Genomic DNA, 25,778 nt, shown 5'->3' with positions numbered 1-25,778 from the left:
TATAGCAGTTCTATTTTTAATTTTTTTATGAACCTCTATACTATTTTCTATAGTGGCTGGACCAGTTTACATCTCTACCAACAGTATACAAGGGTTCCTTTTTCTCCACCTCTTCTCCAGTATTTGTTATCTTCCATCTTTTTGATAATTGACAGCTATACAGGAGTGAGGTGATATCTTATTGTATTTTGATTTGCCTTTCCCTGATGATTAGGTATATTGACCAGCTTTTAATGTACCTGTTGGACATCTGTACGTCTTCTTTGGAAAAATACCTATGCAAGTCCTTTGGCCATTTTTCAATTGGGTTATTTGGGGGTTTTGTTGTTGTTTGTTTTACTATTGCATTGTACAAGATTTTGTACATTTTGGATATTAAGCAATTATCAGATATGTGGTTTATAAATATTGTCGTCCATTCCATAGGTTGCCTTTTACTTTTATTAATGGTTTCCTTTGCTGTGCAGAAACCTTTTAGTCTGATATAGTCCCAGGTGTTTATTTCTGCTTTTAATGTCAAATGCAAAACCCTATCACCAAGATCAATATCAAGGAGTTTACATGTATACTTTCTTCTAGGAGTTTTAAGGTTTCAAATCTTACGTCCAAGTCTTTAATCCATTTGGGGTTGGTATTTGTCTATGACATAAGATAGAATTTGGTTTCATTCTTTTGCATGTGTATATCCAGTTTTCCCAACACCTAGTATCCCCAGAGTAAATTTCACTTGATCATGGTGTATCATCCTTTTAATGTATTGCTGAATTTGGTTTGCTAATATTTTATTAAGGGTTCATGAATCTATACTGGGGCTATAATTTTCTTTTCTTATAATGTCCTTGTCTAGCTTTGGTATCAGAGTAATGCTGGCCTCATAAAATTAGTTTGGAAGTGTTTCCTCCCTTCTTTGTTTTAGAAGAATTTGAGAAGGATTGGTGCTAGTTTTACTTTAAATGTTTGATAGAAATAACCAGTGAAGCTATCTGGTCTTGGACTTTCCTTTGTTGGGAGGTCTTTGATTACTGATTCAATCTTCTTACTCATATTTGGTTGGTCTGTTCAAATTTTCTACTTCTTCATGATTCATTATCTGTAGTCTGTATGCTTCCAGGAATTAATCTATTTCTTCCAGGTGGTCTAATTTGTTGGTATATAATTGTTCATACTAGTAGAAACTATGATCCTTTATATTTCTGTGGTATCAGTTGTAATTCTACTCTTCCACTTAAAATTTTATTTACTGAGTCTTATCTCTCCTTTTTTCTTAGTATAGTTAAATATTTATCAGTTTCATCTTCTTAAAAAAACTTGGTTTCATCAATCTTTTCTATTATCTTTCTAGTTTTGATTTCATTTATTTCTGCTCTGATCTTTGTTATTTCCTTATTTCTAATACTTGGAGGTTAGTTTGTTCTTTTTCTAGTTCCTTGAGGTGTAAAGTTAGGTTGTTGGTTTGAGATCTTTTCTTTATCAATGTATGCATTTATAACTATAAACTTCCCTCTTACACCTGCTTTTGCTGTGTCTCATAAGTTTGAGATGCGTTTCCATTTTCATTTGCCTCATGATTTTTAAATTTCTTTTTTTATTTATTTGACCAATTGATTGTTCAGGATCATGCTGTTTAATCTCCAAAAATTTATGAATTTTCCAGTTTTTTCCTTGTAATTGATTTCTAGTTTCATACCACTGTGGTCAGAAAATACGATTTCAATCTTCTTAAATTTTTTAAGACATGTTGTGTGGCCTAACATATGGTCTATTCTAGAGAATGTTCCATGTGTACTTGAGAAGAATGTACATTCTGTTGCTGCTGGTTAGAATTTTTGTAAATATTCTTTAGGTCCATCTGGACTAATGTATAATTTAAGTCCTATGTTTCCTTCTTTATTATCTGCCTGGGTGATATTATCTGTCTAGATGGAATTGAGGTATTAAGTCCCCTGCATTTATTGTATCACTATTTCTCCATTCAGATCTATTAACATTTCCTTTATGTGTTTAGGTGCTTCTACATTGGGTGCATAATATTTACAATTATTATATACACATTTGATATACATTGCTCAATTCTTTATGAATTGACCCCTTTATCATCATTTAAAGACTTTCTTTGACTGTTGATACAGAGTTTGTCTCAGTCTGTTTTGTCTGATATAAATACAGCTACTCTCTACTTTGTTTTGGCTTCTATTTGCATGGAATATCTTTTTTCCATCCCTTCAATTTCAGTCTGTGTCCTCAAAGCTGTGTGTCTCTTGTAGCCAACAGATACTTGAGTCTTATTTTTTTAATCCATTCAGCCACTCTATCTCTTTTTATTAGAGGATTTAGTCCATTTACATTATAATAATTATTGATAGGTATTATGTTAATTCTTTTATGGTTTTGTAATTCCTTTGTTCTTTTCTTCCTCTTTTGATCTGTTCTTTTGTGGTTTGATGATTTTTCTGTACTGGTATGCTTTAATTCCTGTCTCCTTATCTTTTGTATATCTACTGCAGGATTTTGTTTTGTGGCTACTATGAGATTTATATAAAACATCTCATATTGATAGCAGTCTATTCTACTAACACAGGTTAACTTCAAGCATGTATTAAAGCTCTACATTTTTAATTCTCTCCGTACATATTTTTGATATCACAATTTACATCTTTTTACCTTGTGTGTCATTAAAAAATTATTGTAGTTAGAATTATTTTTAATCCTTTTGTCTTTTAACCTTCATACTAGAGTTAAAAGTTATTTACCTGTCACAATATTATTCTAAATTTAACCATACATTTACCTTTACCAGGGAACTTTATATTTTCATGTCTTCCTGTTACAAACTAGCTTTTCCTGTTACTAATTAGTTTCTATTTCTTTTCAGCTTAAGAATTTCTTTTAACATTTTTTGTGATGCTAGTTTGTTGTGATGAATTCATGTAGCTTTGTCTGTCTGGCAAACTCCACCTCTCCTTCAATTCTGAAGGACACCTTCACAGGGTAGGTTATCCTAGGTTGGCAGTTCTTTTCTTTCAGCACTTTGACTATATCATCCCACTCCCTCTGGCATGCAAGATTTCTGCTGAAAATCTGTGATAGCCTTATGGGGCTTTCCTTCTATGTAACAAGTTGCTTTTCTCTTGCTCTTCTAAGATTTTCTCCTTGTCTTTAACTTTTAACAAATTAGTTATATGTGTCCCAGTATGAGTCTCTTTGGATTCATTTTATATGGCACTCTCTGGGCTTCCTGGATCTGAATGTCTGTTTCATTCCCTTGGTAAGTTTTTAGCCATTATTTCTTTGATTAAGCCTTCTAATCCCTTCTCTCTCTCTTCTCCTTCCAGGATCTCTATAATGTGTGTATTGTTCTGTTTAATGTGTCCCATATGTTGTCCCATAAATCCCTTAAGCTATCCTCACACGTTTTTCATTCTTTTCTCTTTTTCTCTTAAGACTGGATGAATTCCACTGCCCTGTCTTTGAATCTGCAGATCCATTTTTTCCACTACATCAAGTCTGTTGTTGAGCCCCTCTATTGGATTTTTCAGTTCAATTATTTTATCCTTCAGCTCTATGATTTGTTTGGCCTTTTTAAAATATTTTCTATCTCTTTTTTGAAATTCTCACTTTGCATATGTATTACACTCCTGACCTCAATAACTATCTCTATGATGATTATTTTTGAACTCTCTATAAGGCAAATCACTTATTTACATTTCATTAAGATTTGCTTCTGGAATTTCTTCTTCTTTTGTTTGGAACTTATTCCTGTTTTTTTTTTTTTGTTTGTTTGTTTCATTGTCTTTGATTCTCTGCTAATTTCTGTGCATTAGATAAAACAGCCATTTCTCCCCATCTTGATAGAATGATCTCATATAAGAGATGAACCTTGTTGATCAGCCTGGCCCATGTACCTGTCTCTCAAACTTTTGTGATTGCCTAAGCTATCTTCTTTGTTTTTAGTGGCTCACAGTAGTCGAGTGTGTGCCAAGAACTGACAGTGTCCCAGAGGAAAGAGTCACAGTCAGCAATCAAATGCAAGCTGATTAGAGGTTGGACTCTCAGCCACCAGCAAGGAAAATATGTTGTTAAGCCCCATCCGGGGAGAAACTGGGAGATGGGAATTTTAGCTTGCTTCCCCTGTACTGGGCCCAGATTTATAGTTGGGGAAGGAGGTGCTTCTGTGCTTGTTAAGGACTCTTTGCTATGGTGCTGTGGTACTTGTAAATGCAGGCCCTTTTGGCTATTAGAACCAGATGATCCAGTAGCCTGTTCCTTGGCTGGCTACTGCAAAAGCTAGGCACTAAATGTATGCACAAGTTCCTTCTAGGGAGATACTGGGGACTTGGTTTTATTATTGGAGTGAACTGAAAGAAGGTATGAGAAGTGACCATCAGTTTCCCAGAACTGGGAAGACTGCAGCCAGCCTCTAGTTGCCTGATAAATTAGAAGCCTGGCCCACAGGCAGCAACTTTTAAAGTATGTAGATAAATCTTTTCAGGGACAGACTGGGATTTTGTCTGTCCTGTGCCACTGCAGTTGTTTCTTTTTTTCATAGTCTTGTAGGTCTCATGGACATAGCTTTCAGAGCTAGGTGTTTGGAGGCCCATACCTCCAGTGAAAGTCTTAAAAGTTGGAGCACTAGATGTGGAATCCAAACTCTTCACTCTTCAGGGAGTAGCTAGGAGTTGAAGGTTCTATCTTGATTGTGACATTGTACCAGGGGGTGGGGTTTATGGTGACAATGTGTCTCAGACTTTCCTACCCATTTTGATGTGGTTATTTGCTCATTCTCACAATCTCTAGAGCCACTCAGCTAGTTTCTGGACCTCTTTCAGAGGGAAGTGTTCACATGTGTCTGTATATTTGGGGCATCTGTGGGAGCAAGGAAGCTCAGGAGTCTCCTGTATCACCATCTTGGTCAACTCCAAACTAAATTCCCAGTTCCTTTCATTTGTTTTTGTCTTTATTTTATTTTTTATTTGAGAGAGAGAGAGAGCACATGAGCCTGGGAGAGGGGCAAATAGGGAGAGAGACAGAATCTTAAACAGGTTCCACATTCAGCATGGACTGAAGCAAGGCCTGATCCCACAACCTTGGGACCATGACCTGAGCTAAAATCAACTGACTGAGCCTCCCAGGTGCCCCTCATTTATTTTTAGAAAAATTCTAAATTATATTTCCTGGAAGCATTCCACTTTGTTAAGTGGAAGACACAATGGCCTGAGCAGAAAAACAAAAGCAAATACTTCAAATGTGCTCCTACCAGTAAGGAGAAGTGTGGTAATGTCTGTCAGAGTAATAAAACCCAAGTTTTCAAAACTATTGGCGGTATATGTTACTGATATGACTTAAGTGAAGGCTGCCATAAATAGCATCCTAAATCTCTTTCATATAGACTGCTATCAGGATGGATTTCTTCCTATCTGCATTTTGGTATTTCAGTTTTGTTCCTGTTTTGTTTTTAATTTTAATGCAGAGACTTTGTAATTACTGTGTATTGACTTCAGCCTACTGTGACACAGCAGATTCCCTCATTTGGTGGGTGAGCACTCCTTTCTAGCTATCTTATTTGGAATCTTGACAAGCACAGCTTCTGTATTTTCCCTCAGGAGAGGATCAGACAGAACAAAACCAACAACGGAGCCCCCATATTCAGTGAACAAACCTGGATATAGCCTCCACAAAGGCAAAGACGGTATCTGTTAGATCACTGTATATACCTAGAGCCTATACTATATATAGATCACTAGTATATACCTACAGCCTAGCACTGGACCTGGCACAAGGTACCCACTCAAAATAATGTGCTCGTTCTGATCTAAATTTGAAACATTTAACTTCTCTTCCAGTTCAAGTGTTAGCTCCCCCCCTCCCCCAATCTATGTAGGCTCTATCTTGTCCAGTTTGGAAAGAAATATGTTTGATAGAGAACACAAAAACAAAATAGAGGCTCAAAATCTCTGCTTTCTTCCCATATTCAGTTACAACATCTGTCCCTAAGAATTGTGTTTCTCGCATGTTCACTTTCTCACATAAGAAATGCAGTAGAGACAAATTACAATGAGCTTTCTAAAGCTACTGGTACTCATTTTCACTATTTAATTCCTGTGATTGCTCCACTACTATATCAAAGCATTTTCTCACCAGAGAAGGAGTTTAGATGGTGGATGATATAAGACAGTAAAAAGAGCATGGTACTTGGAGGCAGAAGGTTTGAGTTTAATTAAGCCTGGATTATTCAATTGCATGATCTGATCATCCACGTGTTATCTCAAATTAGTAATTTCCCCTTTCTAAGTCATGGTTTCCTCATCTCCGAAGTGGGAATAAGACTAATAGTTTTGTACATGGTGATTTAAGAAATAAACATGAAAAAAAGGGAAGATTATACAAACTAAAAGCTGTGTATATCAATATCATCTAATGTCTTTCTAGCTCTTGTTAGTACTTCATACTCTATATCTGCCTTTGTTTGTTGTCTACGTATTTTACCACTAAAATAGACACTCCAAAAATTCTGCTTTTATAGACTTCATTCACTGCTTTATATACAATGCCTTGAAAAGTACTTAACTGGCACACAGTAGGTGCTAAAAACATTCACTGACTACTCCATGAATAAACAAAATGAGGTCATTCATTTTCAGGACTTTGCTAATAATAGATAGCATATCACATTGACTCCTGATTTCGTCGGTTTTATTGATTTCCCCCTGCCAATTCTTCCTCATCATATCATGATGTTAGCATCTATTTGAGTGTTTACTTTGTCCTGGGAATTATACTCCCTTTTCATATTCTTTTGGAATGCACTCACCCCAACATCTCTGAGCTACTTGCACCATTTCCTGATGTTGGCCCAGTCATTATGCTGGATACACATTCCTTTGTACTCTTCCCTAAATCTTAGTGCTATCTCAGACTCTAGGAGTGTATGAGAGCAGAAACAGGAATTTCAGGCATTGTTTTATAGTGATGGTAATTAATAGATGCTTCTTGTGCTCCTAATACTACATATCTCAATCCAATGCAAAAGGAAACATGTAACCATGGATCTAGCCGGTGGCAGATATCTATGCCACCCTCTGATCTCCAGTTACTCAATAATAGTTTTATTGCAACTAGCACTTCCTATCTTGTGTTATTTACATATCTTATCTTTCTCACTGGATCATAAGTAAAGATTAATGGGGCATGAGTAAAGGGTTAATAAAATTTTTCTCTTTGCTCATGCAAGGTGACTTTAGGTCTACCTGGAAACCTCATAAAGGCAGGATGTTATCTATGTTATCAGGTAGATTGGTATGGTTAAAATGCCCTCTGATTAGCAAATAGTATCTGAATTGGAAAACTATGAATGATGTATAAATTCCTAATGAAGCCATAGATTCTTGTGTGCTTGCAACCCAAAATTTATGCCTATAGAGCTATGAAAAGGGATAGTGGTTGGTTCTTCTCCTGAGACTGAGGATTCTTTGCCAGAATGGCTCCCATTCCTTGAAACCAGAGCTGTCGCTTGGGGCGGGGGTACAGCCCTTGGACTTCTGTGGAGATTCCCACTGATGCTGCCCTGCTAGTATTTTATGTTTCTCATCCTGTATCCTTCTAAGGGGCTAAGGGCCAGGCATTGTAAGCATTTGAATTTAATTTATTTATACCCCAAACTACCTGGAGAAGGCATTTCAAGGGCATAAAGGATCCAAGTTTTAACTGAACTAATTACTATTGAGAAGTGGTCTATCAGGTCCTAGCATGAACAAGATCAAAACATCTCCATCTCTGAAATATCCTTACCTGAATTGAAAAGAATGTATCATAAGTTTCTTTCTTTATATTTTTCATGTGGAGAGTGGAAAGTACTGTGGAGGAAAAGGAGACACTATGCATAAGTCCTGCTACAAGCACTGTAGGACAGAGGGGAGAATGGGCTCTCAGATACACAATGAAGAGCTGAGACTCGACACTCTTGCACATACACCTCACAAGTAGTTCTCATGAACACTTTATGGATTGTGGTTAATAACAAAGATATGATCCTGCACGTGGGTCTATACCTGCTCCATACAAAGTGCTTTCACATACATCCCTTCATTTAGCATTTACAATAAATTACCCAGACAATAAGGGCAGTTAAAATAAACTACATTATGCTGGTGAATAAATGAAACTGAGCCCAGAGAGGTCAATAACCTAAGACCTAAACTTGACTATAGATCTCCTGACTTCTAATTCAGAACACTATCCTGCCTCTCCTACAAGATGCAGGATGCCAAAAGACAGTGGGGAGGCTGGCAGAGGAGAATAGGCCTGAGAGGCTGCTGGGTGAAAGAACTCCAAATAGCACTGTTCTCTGGCTCTACTTGTCTGCACATAGCCTTTTTCCATTTTCTTAAGTATTAATCCGTACTTCCTCCTTATAATTCTATTCCATGTTTCCCTACTGTGTCTATTCTCCAAACTTTTCTACCCCCTGTGCTCCTGGGGCTCAGTCCATGACAATACCATTTCTCTGACACTGCCTCTCCTTCATGTTGTTCAGTCATAGCCATTTCACAACAATGAAGATAGTCTTTACTCTGGTCCCAGCCAAGCCCCATCTTGTCACCAGGGACTGAAGAGGATGGAGGAAGTGTCCTGCATTGTTGTGTTCTGGGGGTAATGGCTGGTACAGTAACAAGGTGAGGACTGGTTCCCTAACTCAGCCCCACCACTTTTCCCTAAAATCTATGGGGCCTCATCCATGGGAAATGGGAGAAATAAAGCACCAGAAGGACTCTTGTTCTGTTTCAGACTTCACTACTACAAAAAGGGTAAAGAGAAAAAGTACCATGTTTTAAGTGGCCTCTTTTCAGTTCTTTTCCATCATCAGCAGTCATAAGCAGCACCTTGATCCCTCTTGTGACCAGGGCCTATGGAGAAATTTGGTAAGGTAAATGAACTGTCCCTGGTCCCATGGGATCACTTCTCTCTAGAAAAAAAATGATGGCAATAAAAATACTAGAATGAAGCTGAGGAATGGAGGAAAAGTCTAATTCCCTCATCCAACTACTTGTAAGTTAGTAGATTAGAAAAAAAACATCATTCCTGCCTCAGCCACACTCAGGAAGGCCAAACTGACAATTAAAATGTTAGACCTAAAAAAAGAAAAAATGTCAGACCTAAAGGAAGACACAGTGGGACTGTTTGCATTCACCTTAATACAGTGTCTTCCCTTAAGGACATGAATCCTGCATTTTGTCTAGTGCATCAGAGAGCACCTCCTCCACACATGTGCTCAAATTAACCACACACTGTGTACCCAACTCACAGTACAGATTAGGGAACACACACACAAATGCTGGTTTTCCTTTGGGCAATGGCAAACTCAGGTAAATTCTGGTTTAGTCAATCTGTGGTCACACTTTTTGCCTTGTGAGACTTTAATATCTCTACTTCAACTAGAAATAAATCTAGGAGATTCTAAATCAAAGAGAGAGAGAAGAGGCTAATAAACTTATCTACCTGAAAGGTAAAATACTGAGACTATGGCCATAAGTTCCAAGAAAAGCCAAAAGTATGCCTTCTTGGGCCTGTGGATCACAATATCCTGAAGGTGGAACTATTCCTGCAATTATTCTAAGGCTACTTGTTGGCTATCAGAAGATGTTTGTTTCTACCAAACTCTTCTGAAAAACTGGAAAGGCTGAGAGGTGAATATAATGAGTGAGAAGAAACACCATGTCATATACGAATTACAGTAAAACTTCCACTACCATAGGTCTTATTAGATGCAACATTTCAAAGCTCTAGCTCCAGTGAGCAATATAGCTTATTGGTAGGTAACCACATAGCTTCTCATTTAAACTAGAACTCTTGATAATGAAAAAAGGTGTTAACCAAGACTCATGGACCACTGCTCATAGAGACAGCAACAGATTCCACTTCTAGGGATGGTGAGCAACTTTGTTTCAGACTAACCATCCTGCTAATAACAACTAGATAAACTGGAACAAAATTTTTTTAACTTATTTGAAGATACTAGGTATATACCAAAGCAAGACTTGGGGAGTCAAGTTTCCAGAAAGTCAGGGAGCTTAGAGAGGTGAAGCTAGCATGTCTTCTGTATTTTCCCTTGAGACATTGTCTAATTTCCAAAACATCAATTGAGAGTTTAAAAAATTGAGCAGATTTCCCAGCAATTTATGAGATGTGGGGAAATAAATTGTAGTTCATAGACTGCCAAGGTGGAAGAGGGTCCATGACAATTCTAGGTTTTCAGCTGGGACCCAAAGGGCTATACCCTAGAAGAGAAGCTCAACAAGAATTAGACTTGCTCTCATAAGAATTGAAGCTCAGCTCCAAATCATTTCAGTTACCTTCTGGAAGCAAAAGTAATTCCATCTGAAAGATTACCAATAGCTTCAAATGATTTCAGTCATGTTTTCATAAATAAATTTGATTGAAAAATAATTAGGTGTACCACAGGATATTATTTTACTTAAAACCATGAGCCAAAAAGACAACAGAATAAATACATAGGGAACTAGATATTAGGTCCCTTAAATATATACTTTGAAATAACTATAATTAATATGTTCAAGGAATTTTTTAAAAATGGATAATTTGGGCCAAATGAAGCCAACTATAGAAAAAAATCAAATTAAAATTCTAGAACTAAAAAAATCACTATTTTTGAAATCAAAAACTAGGTTTAACATCAAAGTAGACAAAGCTGAAGAGAAAATTTATAAATTACAAGACATCTTAGAAAAAAAACTATTCAAAAAAGAACAAAACAGCTATGTGGAATATTGTGAAAATATATAATTTTGTACAACAGAAGTCCTAGAGGAGAGGAGAGAGAAAATGGAGTTGACAGTTGCTGAAGATTTTCCGAAACTGATTAAAGACTTCAAGCCACATATTGAAGATTGCAAACACATATAAGCAGAATAAAAGTAGAAAGAAAACCACACTTAGCCAAATCTCAGTAAAGTTGATGAAAACCAAAAAGTAAATCTTCAAAGAAGCCAGAAGAAAAAGACATTTTACCTTCAAAGGAACAATAACTTTATCAATAATTGACTTTTTCACGATCTCACGGTCCGTGAGTTCGAGCCCCACGTCAGGCTCTGGGCTGATGGCTCGGAGCCTGGAGCCTGTTTCCGATTCTGTGTCTCCCTCTCTCTCTGCCCCTCCCCCGTTCATGCTCTGTCTCTCTCTGTCCCAAAAATAAATAAAAAACGTTGAAAAAAATTTAAAAAAAATAATTGACTTTTTAATAGAAACAATGTACACCAGGGAATCACCAAAGAAAATAAATTGTCAATCTAGAATTCTACATACAGTAAAAATATCCTTCAAAATGAGGGTGAGCTAAGCACATTTTCAAAGAAGCAAAAAGTGAAAGAATTTGTTAACAGCATACCTGCAGTAAAGAAAATACAAATAGATATTCTTTAGGCAGAGGAAATGTAACAGAGACAAAGCTCAGAGATGCAGAGAGGAGAGAAAGTACACAAAAAGTAAATTATGTGAGTAAATCTAATTGACTCCATACAATAATAAAAATAATAATATCTTGAGGGTATAAAATATATAGAGAATTAAGAGAAATAATAATAGTACTGAGGAAAGAAATGCAATTAAACTGTTCTCAGGTGCTTTCTTTGCCTTGGAATTGGCAAGCATACTAATTTATATTAGACATTAATAATTCAGTATGAGGGGCCTCTGGGTGGCTCAGTCAGTTAAGTGGCCGACTTCGGCTCAGGTCATGATTTCGCGGTTGGTGAGTTTGAGCCCCGCGTCGGGCTCTATGCTGACAGCTCAGAGCCTGGAGCCTGTTTCAGATTCTGTGTCTCCCTCTCTCTGACCCTCCCCTGTTCGTGCTCTGTCTCTTTCTGTCTCAAAAATAAATAAACGTTAAAAAAATTAAAAAAAATAATTCAGTATGAATACTATAGTCACTATGGTCAATATGAAAAGAAAAGTGAGAAAATTTTAACCAGTTAATACAGAAGAAAATGGAAAAATAAAAAATACTTAGTCAATACAAAAGAAGAAAAAAAAAAGAAGAGAAAAAAGACCATAGAACAGGTAGGACAAATAGAAAGTAACAGGATGATAGATTTAAATGCAACTGTCATTAATTGTATTAAATGTAAACAGGCCAAATACCTCATTTAAGAGAAATAATTTTCATAATGGGCTAACAAAAATAAATTCTAATTATATCATGCTGTATCTTAAACATATCCAGAATAACTGAAAGTAAAAGGATAGAAAAGTATGTATTATACAAACACTAACCAAAAGACAGCTGTGATGTTCACAGAAAAGAAAAATATTTTAACATCACTCTTTACTTTACAAAAGAGTTGTGTAGGTAGTTTCTTGTCCCCTCTCTAGGATATAAATGCATGGAAAAATCAAACTGGACCTTATTCATCTTCATATCATGCAAACTATAGCTACTCAGGATATGTTTGCTCCACAAACTAACAAAGTGAGAAAAGAAGTATGTAAACATGGAGGAAAATTAAAAGAGCACCTACCTTTTTAATATAGGACATGTATCTTTTATCCCGATGATATGAACCATATTCATTCTCAACCTGCACAGCAATGATGGGGCCTCCCTTTCCGTACTGAGGGTCAAGGAGACAAGAGTTTGCAAGTGAAGCTATTGGTGGGGAAAGGCTGGATTTTCTCAATTTGCTGTTGCACACACATATTTAGAGTGTCATAAAAATAACCTATTCCTAAACTCAATTCGAAGTTATACTATAGTTCAGGCAATTTCTCTCACTCCAAAGTCAGTAGTCCCCTCTAGGAAGTCAGCTGCTCTTAAAATCCTACCTTTTCTAGTATGCCCTGTTAACAGACTCCTACCCCATTTCTCTCCTAATTCAATGCATTAAGTGTGATGCTTCACACCTCTACTTCCATCCTTTCTACCTTAGCAACAATTAATGAGTCAAGGGTCTCTCATCCCATATAAAGGTTGTCTCACCTCCTTCCCACTTCTCAGGAACTTCGCTTTTTCTGGAGTACTTTTCTGTCTTCTGTATCTTCACCTCCTTCTTTACTAAACCCTGCACGTCATCATTAACTTGACTCAAATTCCTCATTTAAAATAACTTTCCTGGACCACCTCCCCCTTCAGTTCCCACTATCTTGTCCTCTTCCCCTTCATGGACAAAGCCTGAAATATTTCTGCACTCACTCTTGACTTTTTATCCTTTCATTTACTCTTTTACTCACTTCCACTCTTTATATTCCACCGTTCCATTAACATTATCTTCTCTTTGCTAAGTTCAAACAATAAATTTTAATCCTAATTTACTATCATTCTCAGCAATATTTGACATCTTGGCTACCTTCTCCTTCTTGAAACCCTCTCTTCTGTGGTCTTTTGTTGCTCTCTCCTAGTTGTTGGCCTGCCTTCTGGTCACTACTCTTCAGTCTGTTTTGTGAGATCCTCTTGCCCTACTCACCTTTTAAATGTTGTTTCTCATGGTTCTCTATTAATCCCAACTCTTGTGCTGGATCACATCCCCTTCTTCTCCCCTAATTATGCTCTCTTACAAACGTCTTCACATTTCCCATCCCTACTGACTCCTGTTTGTTGATGGTAACATGCTCAGTCATCCTTTATCTTTATAGTCCTCTCCAGTCCAGCCAATGTATTTCCTCTCCATATCTTCCACTTGCCACACCCTAGTCAAGCTTCATAGTGCTGACATCTGCATCTCCTCAACCTACTCTTGTAAATACATGGGCAACCATGAAGTACTCCTCCCACCATGCAGAAACAAATAGTGTTGACTTCTAAGAAGTCATACAAACCATGCAAATAGGAATCTGGGCAACACCCAGGACTATGTATAAGGGCCACTGAAGTGTTTGCTCATTAAAACCTGTGATCATCATGGCCCAGGAGCAGCTGGGTGTAGAGCTGAAATGGAAGATTTTTTTAGCAATCAAGAAATAACTGCATTGTATACTGATATTGGGAAAAAAGAGGACACAAGGCCCAAAAGAATGTTTCCCAAACCTTTAAATCTTATCCTCTGCTGACAAACGTTGAAAAATATTTTCAAAATATGATTCTGTCTTCCCCTTTCCCATCCATCCAATTATGAATCTCACAGATTAGAGAATAGATAAGGAAGAGGGAAGATCCAGAAGTTGACAGTACCTGGGATCCGTAAGAGACCCTGAACTGGATTGACAGTTCTAAAAGAAGGCTATTCAGGTACAAGTGATAAGGCCATGATAAAATGTTTTCAAAGACCTCCCAACCTCCTCAGGCCCTCATTTTGTGCTCATTAAGCAAGGTTCTGATTACTAAGTTAGTTTTCCAAGAGGTTCAAGACTGAGAAGTCTGATTTGGGGTGGGCTGAGTACTCTAATTCAATGCTGCCCAGCATGCCCATGAAAATGCACTGTCTAATATGGTAGCAACCATCCAGACATGGCTCCTGAGCACTAAAAATGTGTGTAAATGAGGAAATAAATTTTTATTTTATTTTATTTTATTTTAATTAAGTTTAAATAGCTACATATGGCTATGGCTACCATACTGTACAGCATGACTCTAATCATTGTAGAAAATTATCTCTACTCTCCCCAAATGACACACTGATTCACACTCTTCAGTCATGTAGTGGTTGGCTTCTCTGAGTATGATTAGCTCTGAGATACTGACAATGTTAGGAACCAATTCTGTCCATAGTAAATTCAAATTCACACTCTGTGAAGCCCTCTCCTAGACATGAACATGTTTGCCATTGCCTCAATTCAATCTACAATACTATCTCCTTCAAATGATTACCAGGAGAATGAAACATGCTAGGTAAATATTGATTACCTCACAGAAAGCTTGATACTTAGTAAATGTTATACTTTTGTTCCTTCCCCCTATTCATCTTCTACCTAGTATACAGTCCTTTTTATATTTTCCAACCATTTTAGAAAAATAATAGCACTAACCAATGAGTATGTTTGGAACCATCGTTTTATTTTGGTGGAGGGATATTAAAAAACAAATAAATTACAACTTCTACAAAATCACTGACCTAAGATCACCCATCTAATCTATTATTATGTGTGAAGTACTGATAAGTAGCTATTTTAGCAGCTAAATTAAGACATTTTGAGGATTATCATTAATTTCCTATTTATGGTAACTAAGGGCAAAGATATAAAGGAGAAGAGAAAACAAAAGTATACAGAGTGCAATATCAAGTGCACTGCCAGGGACAAGGCTTCCGGCGGGGCAGTAGATAGGAAATATGCATAAAATCAGGTTAATAAAAATCTAATATTTCTTAAATAAGGAATTAGAATGAGCTGCTATATACACCCTTGTTTCTGCGTGATAGAAAATAGGCTAGCCCTATCTAGGAAATCAATTCAGGTAATTACTTCCCTTGGTCATAGGAATGGAGAATTGGGTTTTACCTGGAGTGGTACTATCTTGGGAATAAGCTCATCAAAATAGTGGTTCATTGCTTTAGTGAAGCCCTTGTAAGTTGTTCTCAGCTTCATTTTTGGATCCTGGAGTAACCAGCTAGAATTAAAAACATGGGAATAATTCTTGAGGTAGCAAATAGCAGTAAGAAGTGTTCAAGCATTTGGCTGGAAAACATGGACAGTCACACTGGAACAGTATATTTTGAGATCTTAATCCATCTTTAAGAAAAAGCAATCTATGTTCCAGTTATAAATAGCTCAGCACTTTAGCCACCTCTTTTCTCAAAAATACACATAAGAGCTGTGTAATGATGAAATGATCCAGACCAGAGTCATCAAGCTGCAGCCCACAGGATAAATTAGACCCATTGTCTGCTTCTGTAAATAAAGTTTTATTGGAACACACCACACCCATTTGTTTATTTATTGTCACAGCTGTGCTCCTGCTACAACACCAGGACTGAATAGTCACAACAGTGTATGTGGCCCTTAAAGCTGAAACTATTTATTATCTTGCCTTTTACAGAAAAGGTTTGCCAACTCCTAGTCAGGAGTGAGATTTTTATAAAGCAGTTTCAAAGTTTTTAAAAAATGCTCTTTGGTGGAACATTATTTGGCCATAAAAAAGGAATGAAGACCTGTACATGCTACAACATGGATGAACTTTGGAAACATTATGCTAAGCAAAGAAGTCAGTTACAAAAGGTCACATATTGTATAATTCCGCTTATATGAAATATACACCCTTTGGGTGACAAAAAAGTCTAGAACTAGAAAGTGGTGATGATTGTTCAACATTTTTCATGTACTTAATTGCCACAAAACTGTGTACTTTCAAATGGTAAATTTTATGCTATGTGTATTTTACCACAGTTAGAAAACAATTGGAAGCTAGCAAAAGGGAAAACCTCTCTTTAAAAAGAGATAATCAACTCAATTTATTACCATTTGTACAGCCATCACAAAAACTAGAACTTAAAAAGGTATTACTTAAGTGGTAGCCATTACTTTTTACTAAAATAAAAAAACATGCTCTATCTTATTTACACTGCAGAAATGAGATGGAGATTTATATAAAACAAATACATACTATGTAAATCCCAGTATATTGAAGTTCATTTTCTATGTTACTAAATGGAAAAGAATAGTGTAGTTTAAAAATGTACACTGAAAAACAGCCAAACCCTTTGCTCTAACTTCCATTTGAATGTGGTAGGGCCCCACATGGAGTCATGGCCAGGGGCCTCAGACTACTACTTACCTAGGCAAGCCTCCAAGGTCTAAGTCGCTACCAATATAGGGGCCTGGACACAGAATGACCCACAGCCCCACCTCTGAAGCAATGGATATAAAAGCCCTGGGAAGTGAAGCAATAAAGATAATTTATTATTTAGGCTGAGGCCTGGAATCACTGCTATTTTGCTCTCTGAGGTCTCTGCTTGAGGTCAGAATGGGAGGAACTCCCAGCCTGGTCTACAAAAGTCTTTGTAGGTGACATGAACCAAAGGGACATGGAGCCCTACACTTGACAGGAAAGGGGCTCATTCAAGGTGCTAGAAAGCAGGACAGGAAGTGAAAGTCCAAAAATCCTAAACCAGACACCCACCTTCCCTCCTGAACCCACTCCTCCCCATGTATCTCTCACCACCAGAAAAGAAAGCCATCTAAGGCAGACTCCTACAAATCTTGCTCTGCCTTCTTCCTCGTATCCTACTTTTAGTCACCAAATCCTGTTTATTCCTCCTACTTAATGTTTTCAAACATGAAACTCTTCTTAATTTCTAGTGCTACCACATTTGTTAAATAACTCATCATTTCACATGTGCATTATTACAATGGTTTTCTGACTGCTTTCCTTCCTTTTTCTTACCTTCTTCCAGGCTTCTTCAGTTATGTCCATAATCATCAACAACAAAAGTAGGAGTTAATTTTTACCTCATATCACCATCCCGCATACAGCTCAATTCTTTAGGACTATTATTTTATTTGACGATTCTGTGAACTAGGTATCAATATCATCTCCATTTTACAGATAGGAAAATAAAAGCTCAAATGAGTCAAAGCTTCCTACATGTGACATTTTGAGCTAAAAGTACAATCAGGCAGAGAGCTTCCAGAAATGAAATATCAACTACAATATTATTCTGCCTCTTTAAAATGCTTCTGGCACAATCGTTCTAAACACACAAATTTCCTAAATTAAAATTCTTCAAATGACTCCCAATGCCTTCAGAAAAGATTCCAAATTCTGCAACATGGTAAATATAAAGGCAAGATGTGGTCTACTATATCTCCAGCTTTGTTTTTTGGCACTTTTTCTACTTAAATTAGTAGGACAACCAGACATATTGTTTGCAATTTCCAGAAAATATAATCAGTTAATCACCAAAGCCATTCCCTTTTCTTCCTGGGCTCACAGATCGACTACATCTCCTAGCCTCCCATGCACTGAAGTATTCGTATGTGACTAACTTCAAGCCAACAGGATGAACAGGAGGGATGCATTCTAATTTCCTAAAAAGATTCTCCATGCTCTTTCTTCCACTTGCTGGCTTGATGCAGACAAGAGTAGCAGTCTGGAAGCTATGTGATGAAGATGGTGGAGTCACAAGACAGAAAGACCCTGAATCTCTCAATTATTTCTTGAAAGAGACATAATGCTTACCAGGAATAGTGATTTTAGATTTTACTTAAATGAAAATAAACCTTTATTGATAAAGATGTTGAGACTTGCTACAGAAGCTAACATCACCTTAGTTAATGTAAAATGTTCTCACATTTCTAACTTTGCCTTCATGGGACCCTCTACCTGAAATACCATTCAGCCCTCTCTAGCAAACTTCTGCTCAACATTTTAATTTATTTCAGCTATAACTTCACTGTTGTCTTCCCTGATCTGTTCCCCTAGTTTGGGTTGTGTGTTCTTAGTATATTATTTGTCTCTTTCCTTATAGACAATCCTTAGTCTTGACAGCACAAAGTGTATTATCTGTATATCTCCTGCACCAAAGACAATGTCTTAACTATAGCAGATAGTAAACACGTATGTTTTAACAAACAATTATAGACCTTCTCAACTTAAGATAGAGTTACATCCCAATAAATCCATCATAAGTTAAAAATATTATGTCAAAAATGCATTTAATACATATGATGTACTGAACATGGCAGTTTAGCTTAACATACTCTAAAATGTGCTCAGAACACTTACATTAGCCTACAGATGGGCAAAATCACCTAACATAGAGCCTATTTTATAATAAAATATTGAATATCTCATGTAATTTATTGAATGCTATATTGAAAATGAAAAACAGAATGGTCGTATGGGTACAGAATGGTTGCATATCAGCTGTTTGCCCTCATGACTGCAAGGCTGACTGGGAGGGTGAGATGGATACTGCTATCCAGCATCATAAGAGTGTATAGTACAACATAATGCTAGCCTGGGAAAAGATCAAAATTCAAAATCTGAAGTACAGTTTCTACTAAATGCATGTCACTTTCACACCATCATAAAGTGAAAACACCATTTTAAGCTGGAGACTGTACTCTGCTGTGTCATATCTTAGAAACACTGTAAACTATAGCCCAGAAATATCCTCTAATAACTGAGAAAGCAGGTTCTTCATGATAGATTAAAACTACAGCACTCAAGATGTGGACCTTCTAAATCACACTGTAAGTAAAATGCACCACAGATATTAAGGTCTAAGCTCTACTGCAAGTTAATAGATTCACTGCTCTAGAGGGTTTCAAACCAGGGAACAAAATTATCAGAGCTTCCTGATGATTCTCCAAACAGAAAATAAGGTGGTTTTGTTCATCTGATCCCGTAGAGTCAAACCCCTATCTTTAGGCCATAGATAGGGCCTCCACATTAAGACATACATGAAATCCAGGTTTGCAGTAAAATAAAACCAGCCCTTTCTTGGCTCATGAAGGTTCCAGGGAATATGCCTGCAATGGAAAAAAAAAGAAATATAAAAATCTTTTACCTTATTTGCCCTTATTCCATACTGATTCCTCCAGTTTTAATATAGCAGCTGAGCTATCTCTACTGTGAAGGAAATTGAAGATTTCAACAGCCAATCCTCTGTGTGAATGCACTTTGTATTAACTTCAAAATTTCCTCCTTTAAATGCCACTGCAGATCTAAGCAGCCAATATTGCTCCTTGATTCTGAACTTCAGGTAAGACAGATTTGTATGTAATGTCATCTGGGGTGCAACCACAAATTTTAAAAAATACTAATGAAAACATATAAAAATTTAAATCCATATCTATAATGGCAAAAAAAGAAAATCACTAGCCATAAAACAGAAACCAGAAAGAGCTGAAAAGTTTATAGAACTGGAGTATAGTTTTCTTTAAATGAATAAAATAAAAGCCAGCAAGCAACAATACAAGATTCATAATACCCAGGATCCATTAAGAAAATTATTAGGCATGCAAAAACAAACAAACAAACAAAACAAAACAGGAGAATGTGACAGAAACCAGAAAAAAATATCTAGAAATAGAAACAAACACAGAAATGGCATATAGGATAAAACTAGCAGAAAAAAATACTTATAAGGTATAACAAATATTTACCATATCTTTAATAGGTAAAAGGAATGCATAACCATGATGAGGAAAAAAATGGAAGATATAAAAAAGACCCAAATGGAACTTCTAAAAATTTAAAAATACAGTATCTGGAATAAAAAAATATTCTGGATACTATCAACAGCAGGAAATGAAAAGTACTGGCTGAGGCAAACAGCAGAGTAGATACAATAGAATAAATGGTCAGATCAAAGAAACTATCCAAAATGGAAAATAGAAAAAAAGAAGACTAAAAATAAAAATGAACACAGCATCAGGGATATGTGGTTTCTTACCAAGAAGTCTAACATATATGGAATTAGAGTCCTGGGGAAAAAAGGGGGGGCAGGCAAAAATATTAGCAGGAAGAGAGCCATAATTTTACAAAATTTGATGAAAACTATAAACCTACAGTTCTAAGAATTTCAGTGAACCACAAGCAGAATTTTTAAGTAGATCTACACCAATAGCACATCAGAATCAAATTGCTGAAAACCAGTGGAAGAGAGGAAATCTTAAAATCAGCCAAAGGAGGGGGAAAAAGATGAGAAATACAACAGATTTGTCATCAGATAATGTGCAAGTCAGGAGAGAATGAAGAAGCATTTTTTTGAAGTACTTAAATTAAAAACAAAAACAAAAATAAATCTTGTCAACCTAGAATTCTATACTCAGTGAATTTATCCCTCAAAATAGAAGATGGAAAAAACCAACTTTTCAAAAAAACAAAAGCTAAGAGAATTCACTACCAACAGACTTGTACTATAAGAAATTCCAAAGGAAGTTCTTCTGCAGAAGGAAATAATACAATGTGGAAACTGTAATCTATACAAAGGAATGAAGAGCACCAAAAATGGTAAATATGTGCATAAATTAAAAAGGTATTTTATCACTATAAATTTCTTTCAAATATAAGTAGATGTTCAAAGCAAAAAATAGCAATGTATTATGAATTTTATATCTTATAAAACACAAAGTACATGACACAATACAGCACAAAAGTTGAGGAAAGTGAAATGGAAGCATACCACTGTAAGATTCTATACTAATAGCTTTATATTTGCAGAAAAGAAAGGAAGCAAATCATGAATTTAATTTAAGAATTTAAATACAGAACTTTACATAAAAACTTTGGGAAAAAATCCAGGATCTTTAAAAACTAACTTAATTCCATACCACACTTTCAACAATGGATGGATCATCCATATATAAAACCAATATGGAAACACTGTAATTTAACTATATATTAAACCAGATGAGCCTATTAGACATATGGAGAACATTCCATCCAACAGCAACAGAACACACATTCTTGTCAGGTGCACATGGAACATTCTCCAAAATAGATCATATGCAAAGCCATGAAACAAATTTAAAAAAATTTTAAGAATGAAATCCTATCAATCATCTTTTCTGACCACAATGGTATGAAACTAGAAATCAATTATAAGAAAAAACTGTAAAATTCACAAACATGTAGAAGTTAAACAACATAAATAAATGGAAAGATATTCCATACTCTAGGATTGGAAGAATTAATATCATTAAAATGCCATACCACCCAAAGGAATCTACAGATTCAATTCAATCTCTACAAACATTAAAATGGCATTTTTCACAAAAATAAAAAAATCCTAAAATTTGTATGAAACTACAAAAGACTGAATAGCCAAATTAATCTTGAAAAAGAACAAAGCTGGAGGTATCACAATTCCTGATGTCAAACTATATTACACAGTATCACAATAGTGTAGAATTAGCACAAAAATAGACATATAGGTCAATGGAACAGTATAGAAAGACCAGAAATAAGCCCATGCCCATATGGTCAATTAACTTAAGACAAAACAGTTAAGAATATACAATGGAGATAGGGTAGTCTCTGCAATAAATGGTGTTGGGAAAGCAAGACAGCCATATACAAATGAAAGAACTAGCTCTCTTACACCACACATAAATCACTCAAAATGGATTACAGACATAAATGTTAAGATGTGAAACAACAGAAGTCCTAGGAAAAAACAAGGGTAAAGTCCTTGACATCAGCCTTGGCAATGATTTTTTGAATTTGACACCAAAAACAAAGGCTACAAAAGCAAAAATAAACAAGTGGGACTACTTCAGACTAAAAGACTTCTGCATAGCCAGGGAAACCAGCAGCAAAATGAGAAGGCAACCTTGATTGAATGGCAGAAAATATTTGCAAACCTGAAAATCTAATAAAATTTGAAAATTTGATTAGAGGTTAACATCCAAAGTATACAAGGAAACCATACAACTAAATAGCAAAAGACAACCCAATTTAAAAACAGGCAAAGAACCTGTATAAACAGGTACATGAAAGGGTACTCAACATTCCTAATCATCAGAAAAATGCAAATCAAAACCACAATGAGGTATCACCTCACAGCCGTTAGGGTGTCTAATATCAAAAAGACAATATATCACAAAGGTTGGTAAGGATATGGATAAAAAGGTATACTTGTTGCACTGTTAGTGGAAATATAAATTGGTTCAGCCACTATGGAATACAATATGGACTTTCCTCAAGAAATTAAAAATAGAATTATCATATGATGCAGCAATCCTATTTCTGGGTATACATCCAAAGGAAATGAAATCATTATCTCAAAGAAATACTTGTACTCTCATGCTTATAGCAGCATTATTCACAATAACCAAAGTATGGGAACAACCTAAGTGTCCAATGACAAATAAGTGGATTGAGAAAATGTGATACACACACACACACACACACACACACACACACAGAGTAATAATTTTTAGTTTTTTAAAAAAGAAGGAAATCCTGTTATTTATGACAACATAAATGAACTTGCAGGGAATTATGCTAGGTGAAGTAAACCAGACAGCAAAAGAGAAATACCATATGGTATCACTTATATGTGGGATCTTAAAATAAAATTTAAAAAAATGATCTCATAGAAACAGAACACAATAGAGGCTTCCAGGGACTGAGGGGTGGGGGAAAGGGGAAGAGATTGGTAAAAGGGTACAAATTTTCAATTATAAGATGAATAAAATCTGTGGATCTTATGTGTAATGTAACCATAGTTGATAATACTGTATTGTAGAACTAAAATTTGTTAAGGGAGTAGGACTTAATTGTTCTCACCAAAACAAACAAAGATAAATATGTGAGGTGATGGATGTGTTAATTAACTGGATTATAGGTTGGAATCCTTTCACAATGTATACATATATCAAATCATCACATGGTATATTTTAAATATATTACAGTGACTCCCTCTGGGGGAGGGGAAGGAGTGCTGCTATCAGTGCTCAGTTAATGGCCAAGAGGCTCAGGTGGACTCTTCAGGGGCATCCTGCTGTGGGGCAACTGTGTGGCCTACCTGCCCACCTGAGCCTACTTGTGCACCCCAGTTCAGGAGGGTCCTCTTGGATCTGAGAGTGGACACTGGTCACAGTGAAGCCAGATGAGGTGCAGAGATAACTTATCAGGGAAAGGATATAGTACTTTGAGAGGAAGGGTTTCAGGCTGGAAATGAAGATGCTGCAGGTGCCAGACAGCATCTTTGCTGAGCACTACCATGGCCTACAACCTGCAGAGAAAAACTTCCTACCTACTGTTCAACAGCTACAGGAGCTCTGGCCCCACAGTGGTCATGGCCTGCAAGGCCATGGTCTGGGAAGACCCCAATATGGTCCACACCAACTCAGCTGAGGTCACCCCTGGCACCACTGTGGAGACTTTATTGTCCACATCAGCAAGAGTGTCATCCACACCAGACACTCTGTAGAAGGGACCCTGAGAAAGATCCAGCTGAGGTTCCAAAGCAATGAGTTGGTGAATTGGGCAGATGAGAGCCACCACAGCAGCATTCAACCATCCTGAGCACTAAAGGTGACTTCAGCTGCCCCAGCATCTTCCCAGGACCAACTACCTCTGTAAACAAGAACTTGAGCCCACATCCAAGTTCTACTCATTTGTTACAAATCACTTCCTTGTCCACCTCCTGCTCCACCCCAGGCCACAGGAGTCTGAGCCACCAATTTTATGTGCCTATCAGTGTCTTAAGGCAACAAGATATTGGACCTAATCCTTTCTGTACCAAAGGGCCAGACAACCTAAGGGCCATCTCCAAAAGTGGGGAATGTAACGTCCCCACACCAAATGGAAGACATTAAAGTTCACTATGCTCTGCAAAATAAATAAATAAATAAATAAATAAATAAATAAATTATAATTTAATTAGTCAATTATACCTCAGCAAGCCAAAAAAAAAAAAAAAAAAGAAAAAGATTTAAAAAACAGGAGGGGCACCTGGGTGGTTCAGTTGGTGAACATCCAACTCTTGATTTCACCTCAGGTCATGATATCACTATTCATGGGTTTGAGTCCCACATTGGGGCTGACAGTGGGGAACATGCTTGGAATTCTCTCTCTCCCTTTCTCTCTGCTCCTTCCCTGCTCATTCACTTGCTCTCTCTCTCTCTCTCTCTCACACACACACACACACACACACACAAATAATTAAATAAATAGAACTTTAAAAAGCAGGAAAATACTGCATGGGAAATTGGAAATTAAAAAGAAATAGAAATAATATGGTAAAGGATGTTTAAAAGCTTATACAATATAATGCCAAAATTGTATACAAATAAATGTAGAACTCTCTAGTTGGTGCAAAACTTTGTTGAGAAATAGAAATTACCTATTTGAATAAAAGTAGAAAATTTGAATAAATTAGAAAATATGGAAGAAAACCACAATAACTCTAAAGATACAAACCCTTGTACCAACACCGTCATCAAAAATGACGTTTTTAGTAAATTATTTTCTCAATTATAAAAGTCAAATTCCAAGATACCATGCTGTGTAATCCATGTCAAATCAAAGTAAATTCATTTTATGAACTTAATATAAAAAAACTGAAAAAAATAGAAGTCATTCTAAATTTTTGAGCACTTACTATGTTCCAGGTACTATTATAAGCACCAAAGATCATCAAAACAGATAAGAAAATTCCTGCTGTCACAAAGCTCACATTCTAGGAACTAAAACTATAAAACTCTTAGAAAAAAATGTTGGGGGAAAACTTCATGACATTGGATATAGCAATAATTTCTTGGATAGGACAACAAAGGTACAGCAAGAAAAGGAAAAATAGACAAAGTGAATTTCATGAAATTTTAAAACTTTTGTTCATCAAAGGACACTTTCAACAAAGCATAATTCACAGAATAAAAGAAAATATTTGCAATCACATATCCAATGATGTATTAATATTCAGAATACATGAAGAATTCCTACAAATCAACAATAAAAAAGAAACTACCCAATTGAAAAATGTGCAAAGGATAAGTAGTTTAATAGATATTTCTTCAAAAAAGATATATAAATGGTCAGTAAATACATGAAGAGATGCTTAGCACTGCTAACCATTAGGGAAATGCAATCCAAATCACAATGAGATACCATCATTAGGATGGAATGCTTATGCTTTGCTGGTAGGAATGTAAAACAGTGCCGCTCCTGTAAAAAACAAAAGCATTACAATTTGAACCAGCAATTTCACTTCTGGGTACATATACAAAAGAACTGAAGTGAAGAACACAAATAGATATTTATACACCAATGTTCATAGCAGCATTGTTCACAATAGCCCAAAGGCAGAAACAACCCAAGTGCCTAATGGATGAATGGATAAACAAAATATAGCATATACATAAAATGGAATACTATTCAACCTTAG

The 25,778-nt window shown here is 36.2% G+C and overlaps 1 protein-coding gene and 1 pseudogene across 1 annotated transcript in view; one reads left to right on the top strand and one right to left on the bottom strand.

Moving 5' to 3' along the window:
- LOC122484217 (beta-galactosidase-1-like protein 2) overlaps nt 1–25,778 on the bottom strand; it is a 54,043-nt gene that overhangs the window by 20,333 nt on the left and 7,932 nt on the right. Inside the window, exons 3-8 of the mRNA XM_043582220.1 lie at nt 19,342–19,410; nt 16,712–16,807; nt 15,439–15,547; nt 12,528–12,620; nt 8,819–8,900; nt 7,786–7,850 (exon numbers count right to left, since the gene is read on the bottom strand). Of these exons, the coding sequence (XP_043438155.1) occupies nt 7,786–7,850; nt 8,819–8,900; nt 12,528–12,620; nt 15,439–15,547; nt 16,712–16,807; nt 19,342–19,410 (514 nt within the window). The remainder of the gene's footprint in view (nt 1–7,785; nt 7,851–8,818; nt 8,901–12,527; nt 12,621–15,438; nt 15,548–16,711; nt 16,808–19,341; nt 19,411–25,778) is intronic.
- Nucleotides 23,351–23,917, top strand: LOC122482865 (annotated as a pseudogene).

Source organism: Prionailurus bengalensis, chromosome D1, assembly GCF_016509475.1.
Source record: "Prionailurus bengalensis isolate Pbe53 chromosome D1, Fcat_Pben_1.1_paternal_pri, whole genome shotgun sequence".
NCBI classification, from domain to species: domain Eukaryota; kingdom Metazoa; phylum Chordata; class Mammalia; order Carnivora; family Felidae; genus Prionailurus; species Prionailurus bengalensis.
Note: the sequence above shows the minus strand (reverse complement) of the source record. Positions and strands in the feature narration are given on the sequence as shown.